Source organism: Ziziphus jujuba, chromosome 12 (genome assembly GCF_031755915.1).
Source record: "Ziziphus jujuba cultivar Dongzao chromosome 12, ASM3175591v1".
Taxonomy (NCBI): domain Eukaryota; kingdom Viridiplantae; phylum Streptophyta; class Magnoliopsida; order Rosales; family Rhamnaceae; genus Ziziphus; species Ziziphus jujuba.
Genome location: NC_083390.1, coordinates 568,763 through 578,825, shown reverse-complemented (window position 1 = coordinate 578,825; position 10,063 = coordinate 568,763). Strand labels below are relative to the sequence as shown.

The 10,063-nt window shown below is 35.4% G+C and overlaps 1 protein-coding gene across 1 annotated transcript; it reads left to right on the top strand.

Moving 5' to 3' along the window:
* The first annotated feature begins 691 nt into the window (after nucleotides 1-691).
* LOC112493192 (beta-amyrin synthase-like) lies at nucleotides 692-6,540 on the top strand. The gene is made up of 12 exons (XM_060813522.1): nucleotides 692-1,089; nucleotides 3,090-3,275; nucleotides 3,448-3,735; nucleotides 3,878-3,962; nucleotides 4,075-4,241; nucleotides 4,379-4,570; nucleotides 4,708-4,941; nucleotides 5,053-5,175; nucleotides 5,311-5,409; nucleotides 5,506-5,562; nucleotides 5,669-6,037; nucleotides 6,155-6,540. Exons 1-12 carry the CDS (start codon nucleotides 889-891, stop codon nucleotides 6,434-6,436), a joined length of 2,283 nt encoding a protein of 760 aa, XP_060669505.1. The 5' UTR covers nucleotides 692-888; the 3' UTR covers nucleotides 6,437-6,540.
* The last annotated feature ends 3,523 nt before the right edge of the window (nucleotides 6,541-10,063 follow it).

Here is a 10,063-nt window from a genome sequence, read left to right as displayed (position 1 = left end):
AATCGTTGAGGTTTTTAATATTTCAACTACAATTATGAAAATAGCAAAATTCTTTTGACAACGAATAATGGCTTGATCGAAATCAGTACTCTCAAAATCAATGCTCTCGAGCTACGATTTCTTAATATTACATCAGCATACAATATAACTGATCAATCCCCAAGTCCCAACAATTACTTTAATTTGTATACGTATATAAGAAAAATATACATATTTATTGCTTAAAACTCACATCTAAGAATTATTATATTGCATAATATCAATTAAATTTATAAATTAATAAATTAATAAAAAATAATTGATAACGTGACACATTTGCTGGCTTTTATATTCATACATGGAGTGGAGAGACATAGTTCAACAAAATTTGCAACTATAAATAAATGAAAAATTAATTACATTCAATAAAAAAAAAAGATATACTATTTTTGTATATATATATATATATATGTATATAGCCTCGATCAATTAATAATGAAAATTTGAAGACATTGAAAATATGGAAAAAAGAAAAAGAAAAAAAGAAAAGAAAGTTCCACGTACGTATAGGCAACATGCAGGAAACAGTTGAATAATATTAATGCAATAAAAGAAAAAAAAAATAAAAAAAATAATAATAATAATAATGAGGCCTTAGAACTTAGTCTTCTCTTTCCTACCTCTCTATATAAACAAAGGCCTTTCTCTAGAGCTACTTACTAATTGTAATTGTTTCTCCCTCTGTTTCTCTAGAATAGTCGTAGATTATATATATATATATATTGGCTTGCGAATCAGCGCATGGAATTGCTCTGATTAGCTTGGCTAGGGAGTTAACTTAATTCATAATAATTTATATACCATCTCGGGCTAGAAAGTTGCAGGCTACGTGGTGAAGAAAGAACAAAAATGTGGAGGCTGAAGGTGGCATATGGTGGGAAAGACCCAAACATCTTCACCACAAACGAGTTCGTAGGGAGACAGATATGGGAGTTCGATCCAGATGCCGGCACTGACGAAGAGCGAGCCCAGGTCGAAGACGCCCGTCGCCATTTCACCAACAACCGCCATCATGTTAAGGCCAACAGCGACCTCCTCTGGCGCTTCCAGGTTTATACACACACACATATATATATATATATAAATAGATATACACCGTAGCAATTTCCATATGTATATGATATATCCTCCTCTTCTTTTTCTTCTCCTTTTTTGATTTTTTTTAAAATATATATATATATATATATTAATCGTATTATCCTAGCTACTTTAATATATTTCGTTTAATTCTTTTTTTTGTTTTTTGTTTTTTGGGTGAATAAATATGAAGTACTTTAAGTTCGTTCTTTCAGCAGTGACGGTGAGTAGTCCTCCTTAGATGCCCGCTTCTGGTTCTTGAAAAAAGAAAAAAAAGAAAAAAAAAAATAGTACTAGAGCAAAGTCCAAAGGCTGATTTTTTGGGGAAACCAAATCAGCTCCTAGAAGCTAGCGCTGAAAATGAGTCGAGAATAAAAGAGAGAGTGCGTGTGTGCGCGCTGAAAATGAGTCGAGAATAAAAGAGAGAGTGTGTGTGTGTGTGTGTGTGAAGCCAACATAAGCATACGTTATTAATTTACCAATAAAAAAGAAAAATTAAAAATAGATTGTCAGGTGAATGAGTAAGACTACTCCCAATCACAGCTACATCAGTTTTCATAAGCTAGGTATACCGTGTACGTTTTTTAGTGGCCATGCCTTTTTGTTTATTTAGTTTTGTTTTAGTGATTGTAACAACATGCCCATTTCATCATGTATATATGAAAAAAATGCTGTATAGATTTTTGTTGCTTCTTATCATATGATCAGAATTTTTCCAAAGTCTAGTTTAATTAATATGTTTACTTTATTATTAACTGTGGTGCTTAGTTATTAATAAATGTTTCAGGTGAAATTCAATTTTTTGGTAATGTTTTCAGGTGGAAGTCACGATAAACCATATTTATATAAACACTGTCTAATTAAATGGTAGAGGAGCAGTGCATTTCCCCTTTTTGAATTTTTATTTTTTTATGAAAGAAAAATCAAAAGCTCAATTAATATAAAAATTCTTAATAAGCGAATTGCTATGATTTTTACATGGTAATACCGAGTAGCCTTAAAATTTTTAGATTTAAATTTAAATGGAAAACTAATAATGCAACCAACCGACAAATATTTGCACATAAGCATTCTAAATTTAATTAAATAGGAAATTTTTTTATAAAAATCAGACTACATATATTCAGATAGAATATTGCATATCAGTATTCAAATATTTTAATTACAGCCAAATCATGGAACATTTCTCTAGTTTTTCATCTCTGTTAGGGACCTAATGCATTACACCATATTAATTTTGGCACACAGACCTATAATATTATATATATACATACATAGATTCTGTCTGATTTAATTAAAACAAAAATAAACAGAGACAGGTCAAATAAGGCCAAAATAAAATAAAATATTGAACTGTATTATCTTAAATTTCTTGATGGTGATAAACATGTATATATTTATATATATATATATTCATGTCTATGTATATAAATACATAATTGATACGGCTGAGATTTGTATCTAAATATGGGTGTAGCATGACATATGCAAGGATCTAATGCAGCCATTCACCGAGAAAAAAAAAGAAAAGAAAAAAAAAGAAAAGAAGAAGATCTAATGCAGCCATGTATGGTATAAATAGTAACATATCCAAGGGTCAAACTCCTAAAACTTAAATATTTAATGGGACAATGATTTAATATGTCTGTCGTAAATCACTCGCACAGCAACAAAACATATAAATATATAAACAACTTGTTCGATTCCGTAATAGGACAAAATTGTGGCGGGGCCCACTTGAGTTTTGCGTTGTGTTGTAGTCTTATTATTCTTTGGTTGTTTTGTAGGTAAAAAAAAAAAAAAAAAAGAATAAGGGGATTGTAGAGTAGCTATGAATTAGTAAAACGGGCTTCTAAAGTCGTAGTGTTGCCGATATTGATTATTAATTAATTAAAGGGTGAAGTTGTTGTTTTTCATTGTATGAAAAATAAGAACCTGGTGTTGACGGGATATTAATGAATAATAATTATCAGATGCTGAGAGAGAAGAAATTCAAGCAGACAATTCCGGCAGTGAAGGTGGAGGAAGGCGAAGAAATCACATACGAAAAGGCAACAACAGCAATGAGGAGGGCCGTCCATTTCTACTCGGCCTTGCAAGCTAGCGATGGACATTGGCCTGCTGAAAATGCTGGGCCCTTGTTTTTCCTTCCTCCTTTGGTTAGTATGTAAACAACTATGGGTGAACAAAATGCTTATCGGACAAGGCCTAGCCCGGCCCATATCAATTATTATTATTATTATTTAAGAAAAAGAAGAAAGAAAAAAAGGATGGCATGGCATATTTATTTAGTAACCAACAGTTGATGATGTATGATAAAATTTATGGCAGGTGATATGCCTGTACGTGATAGGACATTTGAATAGCGTATTGACAAGAGAACACAGAGTTGAAATCCTGCGGTACATATACAATCATCAGCAAGAAGATGGAGGGTGGGGATTCCACATAGAGAGCCCAAGCTGCATGTTCTCCACGGCTATGAGCTACATTTGCATGAGGCTGCTTGGAGAGGGCCCTGAGGGTGGTCAGGACAATGCCTGTGCCCGAGCTAGAAAATGGATTCTTGATCATGGCGGAGTTACTTATATACCCTCTTGGGGAAAGGCCTGGCTTGCTGTATGTAACATTCTTTCCATTATATATATATATATATATATATCTCTATCTATCTATATATATATATTGCATTATTATTTCTTTCTTTTTAATTTCTACTATATTATTTATATTGTTGTAACATTGATTGATGTTGTTGTAGATACTTGGTTTGATTGATTATGATGGACTTAACCCAATGCCTCCAGAATTTTGGATGCTTCCTACGTATTTTCCTATGCATCCAGGTTGGGTTGAACTTAATTTTCTATTCAGATTCACCATGGTGCATGATAAAATGAAAAATGAAAATGAAAATGTTTTATATATTAATTCAGTTAATGGAATATTGGGCTGCAGGTAAAATGTGGTGCTACTGCCGAACAGTTTACATGCCATCATCGTATTTGTATGGGAAAAGGTTCGTAGGTCCTATCACTCCTCTGGTTCTACAATTGAGGGAGGAACTCCATACTCAACCTTACCATCAAGTCAATTGGAGTAGAGCTCGCCATCTATGTGCTAAGGTATTTTATTTTATTTATTTATTTATTAATACACTTTTTGAATATATAAAATTATTACACATTTGCTAATCAATAATGCAATATCGATTTTAATTAATTATAAAATGATCAAATATATATATATATATATATTATAGGAGGATCTGTATTATCCCCATCCTTGGATTCAAGATTTTCTATGGGACGCTCTGTACACATGCGCAGAGCCTCTTCTGAATCGGTGGCCGTTGAACAAACTGATCAGAGAGAGAGCTCTTCAAATAACAATGAAGCATATCCATTATGAAGACGAGACCAGTCGCTACATCACTATGGGAGTTGCAGAAAAGGTACTTGTTAATTTTTTAACGATCATCATGCAATGCCATCCATCATTATCATATAAATAACAATATCGGAAGATCATATAATAATATTTACTAAATCATGTCATGATATAAAATATATAAATAATACAATAATGCAGGCATTGTGTATGCTGTGCTGCTGGGTAGAAGATCCGCATGGGAAGCCCTTCAAAATGCATCTAGCGAGAATACCAGACTATCTGTGGGTTGCTGAAGATGGAATGAAGATGCAGACTTTTGGGAGTCAGAGCTGGGATGCTAGCCTTTCCCTTCAGGCTCTGCTTGCTAGTAATCTGGCCGATGAAATTGGACCCACACTTGCTAAAGGACATGACTTCTTAAAGAAATCTCAGGTAGCCTACCTACCTTCTTCTTCTTCTTTTAATTTTTTATATATCTTCTCATTCTAAATTACTTCATTTAATTTTAAGTTTGTAAAAACTTTAATTAATTTAATTAACTAGGTGAAAGACAATCCTTATGGTGACTTCAAAAGCATGTACCGTCACATTTCCAAAGGAGCATGGACATTTTCCGATCAAGATCATGGATGGCAAGTTTCTGATTGCACCGCAGAGGGTCTAAAGGTGATTCATGACTTGTTAATTTAACTTCCATCTGATTTAATTTAATACTAGTTCTTACTAATAAAACCTATTTCAATTGGTTACGTGTGGAACTCCATGCATCTAATTAACTTGATTTCATATTTAATCCAACAGTGTTGTTTGATGTTCTCGTTGATGCCCCCTCAACTTGTTGGTGAAAAAATGGAACCTCAGAGGTTACAAGATTCTGTCAATCTTATACTTTCTCTGCAGGTGGGGTGCTTTCATTTCCATGTCCTAAACCTTTAACAACTTTTAATCTATAGGCCCAAAAATAATTAAGTTCGAATATTCTATTTACTACTGCAGCATAAAAATGGTGGTTTAGCAGCTTGGGAGCCAGCAATAGGACAAGACTGGATGGAAGTAAGTAGTTGGTCAATCAATGCTTTTATTATTAATCGAGTTGATTGTAACTAATTAGTTATTAACTGAATAAATTGAAAATGAATTAATTACATGGATGTCTCAGATGTTTAATCCAAGCGAAGTATTTGCGGACATTGTGATAGAGCATCAATATGTGGAATGCACATCATCCGCAATACAGGCTCTGCTTCTGTTTAAGAAGTTGCACAAAGGGCACAAGACAAAAGAGATTGAAAATTTCATCACCAATGCTGTGCGTTTCATTCAGGACATACAAAGGCCTGAGGGTTCATGGTATGGAAACTGGGGAAGCTGTTTCACATATGCCACATGGTTTGCCATCAAAGGACTCACCTGTGCTGGCAAGACTTACAACAATTGCCCAGCAATACGCAAAGCTGTTGATTTTCTGCTAGCCACTCAGAAAGAGAGTGGTGGGTGGGGGGAGAGTTATCTTTCATGCCCAAAACAGGTAGGTGAAATCAAAAATTAAAATCAAAATCAATTACATTATTACTGTATTATTATTGGTCATCCATATGTTGTTACAGGCTAATCTTAATTATTGATGATGGTTATGGTTATGTAGGAATACATACATACAGAGGGTAGCAAAACAAACTTAGTACATACTGCATGGGCTATGATGGGTTTGATTCATGCTGGACAAGCGGAAAGAGACCCAAGCCCTATTCACCGTGCAGCAAAATTGATCATCAACTCTCAACTTGAAAATGGTGATTTTCCACAACAGGAAATGACTGGAGTTTTCATGAAGAATGCTATGCTGCATTATGCCTTGTATAGAAATATTTTTCCCATCTGGGCTCTTGCTGAATACCGCAGGCTGCTTATGTTATCCAAAGCTTAATTAAAAACCAATTATTACTTTTAATTAACTTCCATCTCTCTCACTGGAGGATTATGTAACATATACATACAAGTTGTTATTCATCCTCTTCCTAGATTTATACTCTTCTTTTATCTTTTTTTTTTTTTTCAATAATTTATTTTTTGTATATATGCTCAATTAGTCCCCATTCCCCTCTATCCATGGATGGATTCAATAATGGTGTTGAAGCACCAATAGAAAGAAATCAGTTGTTTTCTTCCCCACTCTACCAAGCTAGATGCACATACAGAAAACTTCCGTCCCGCTCGAGACTTTGGGGGATATCATCCATCTTTTCCCCACCATGGGTTTCCACCAACACATCCACCAAGTTTCCGCCTAAAACCCCCCTTCCCATGCTGCCTGCCAACGACTCCGGTGGGAAACGAAGCAACCTTTATCCGTGGGTACGATCCATTCCTAGGCATTTCTAATGGCGGCAGTGTGCGAGTGAGCTAGAACAAACCGTAAAGGAATATAAGAAAGCTTGCTTAGGAGTTAACGACGAGAGGCCAAAGAAATGTGAATAAGGAATTCGATCTTGGGGAGGAAAGATCCTTGCCGAATTGAAGCGAAGGGATAATGTAATTATGCTCGGTCAAGGCATCTTTTATTACGCGGACCGCCGGGCCGAGAAGCTTATCCGGGAGGTGTTTTTTATTTGCATTTCACGCTGCTTTGGTCCACCACCACCGGGGGAGGGGGGTGTGGTGTGGTGGAACTTCTATAACATTTGTCACACCATTTCCAAGAATGTTTCCTTTGTTTACGAAACTATGTATTCCACTCATCACAAATTAGTCTTTTAATTTTTTTGAGAAATTCTTCCTAGTTAGACACCCATTTCTCCAGCAAATTAAGCGCACTGTACAGTTGACAAATCCAATTAGATGTTGTTTCCACTAGAAACAATCTATTAAGGTTGATTTACGTTCATTTTCCATTTCTTTTGAAGTAACTGCTCTGTAGAATAGGTTTGACAATGATCAATGCTCAATAGAACAAAAAGAGCATTCCCACTGGTGCCTTCAACTTTCTGCCATATTTCAACAATGCAAATTGGCATGAGAAAAAGAGAATATATATATATATATATATTTATATATATAATCAAGTTTAAGAACAAAGCTCAGTGGGAAAAGAATTCTCCTCTCTTTTCCTTTCTTAAACCTCAATCCACTGCAAAGTATACAACACCAACTCACCCACCTAGACATCTAACAACTATCAAGGGAAGAAAACAATTTTGTCATAATTTATAGAAAACAAAGTAATAAATTGCTTAATTCTACCTTTATGCTCTTGCTTATAGGCGTATAAGCTACGGTAGGGCAGTCACATTTTTATTCAGCTTTAGAAGGTAATCTTCTGCAGTCTGCAAGAGCCCATAATGGGTAGATATTCCTGTATGCTGCGTAATGTAGCATACAGTTCCCCAAGAAAACTCCCGTCATTTCCTGCCATAGGAGGTCTGTAGTGAGAACATCAAACTAGAACCATAATCCATGAATACTTGGTCAAGAGGTTTTGGTCCTTATCTCTTAAAATTTTCCCATATTCAGTGAGAATGCAATCAGCTTCACGTTTATGATTAACAAACGCAAAATTTAATTTCTAGATAACTACGCCTAGAAGAGATATATAACACCTGTTGTGGGAAATCACCATTTTCCATTTGAGAATTGATAATTAGCTTTCCTGCACGGTGAAGAGGTGTTGGATCTCTCTCTGCCTGTCCGGCATGAATCAGACTCATCATAGCCCATGCAGTTTGTACCAAATTTGAGCGGTTTCCCTCAAGAGGTACATATTCCTGTCTTAGCAAGCACATGTTATGATTGAATCCTGAAGCTTCGTTTATTATCAGTCTCACATTCAAAATGTTACCCTGTTTGGGCATGAAAGCTAACTCTCCCCCCAGCCACCATCCTCATTCTGTTTCCTCAGTAAAAATTCAACTGCTCTACGTATAGTTGGACTGTTGTCGTAACTCTTGCCAGCGGCTGTCAGTCCTCCCAAGGCAAACCATGCACCATATGTGAAGCAAACCCCCCAGTTTGCATACCTGTGAAATGCTTATAACGTAATCAATTAACTCATAAATTAACTAGAACGAACGTTTCTAATGATAAAATGTGGAAGGAAACACACCATGAACCATCAGGCAATTGTATGTCCTCAAGAAATTTGACAGCATTGGCTATGAACTTTTCAATCTCCTTTTTCCTATGCTCCTGGTGCAACTTATTAAATAAAACTAGAGCTTGGATTGCTGATGAAGTACATTCCACAAATTCACGCTCAATGACAATGCCCAAGAAAAATTCAGTGGGGTTAAGCAACTGAATGTCAAAAGTTAAAAAGAAGTATTGGATTAGCATATGGTGATCAAGGGTTATTTGAAATGTATATATTAGCCAATTGAATGAACACTCGGGAAAATAACAAACATACTTGATGGTAATATATATAGCGAAGGATTTCCTTGCGGTGCTCTGCAGTGAAAACAGAAGAAAGGTGTCCTGTAATTTACAAGCACATGACCTGCTTATATATATGTATATATATATATATATATATATATATTTGTAGATTCAAAATCTTGAGTGAACATCAAAAACAAAATCATTCAGATAATTGAAGAATATCTTATATTGGGTCAAAAAAATAAAAATAAAAATAAAGATAAAAACATGAAGAAGTGGCGTGGAAATCCAAATATACTAATCAAAGGAGGAAGGAAAAACAGAGGGCCAGCATTTTCAGCAGGCCAATGACCATCAGCGGCTTGCAAGGCTGAAAAGAAATGGACAGCCCTCCTCAGTGAAGTTGTAGCCTTTTCGCATGTGATTACTTCACCATCCTCAACCTTCACTTGGGGAATTATCTGTTGGAATCTTTTTGCTCTCAAGAACTGCAAAATATGAAGAAAAATCAAATCAAATCTAAATTGAAAAATTTAGTAGTGATTAGACACAGTATTATACATATATAGATATATGATTGTTAGTGGATCGTAAATACTGTATGGAGGATTTCTTGGTACAGAGTTGTTTTAGATTGTGGGTCAAGCTGGTAGGGTACTAAAATAGCAGAAATTGAGATGAATCACAGTCCAAGTGGGTCCCCTCTGTTATCTTCAAGAATACCACCCTTCATAAAATATGCCATAAAAATGTCGGTCTTGTTTTCGGATTGAAAGCCATTTCGGAGGTGATGGACAGAATCAACCCACATCATAAACGCCGTCACCATTCTACTGGATTTGCCCTATTTTGAAAAGATGAGACAAGCCCAATCGAGGTAGAGTGTAACACCCGTCCTGAAGTACACCGAAAATTTATCAAATTTGACCCAAGTTGACCAGGTTTGACTGTTGTTGACCGAGAAGAGATCAAATGTTGACTTTTTGTGCCTGATGGAATTTCACATTGACCGAGGCATCGTTAAAAAGTACACGTTGTCACGAGCCCATAGACTAGTAGCATGTTGAAAACGGAGCTACGGTTTGAAAGTTATGAGCAAAATAAGTTGAGGTCCAAACTGTCCAAGGGGTGCCGAAGTTGACTTTTTGTTCATGCAAAGTTAAGCTTTGACTCATGCATG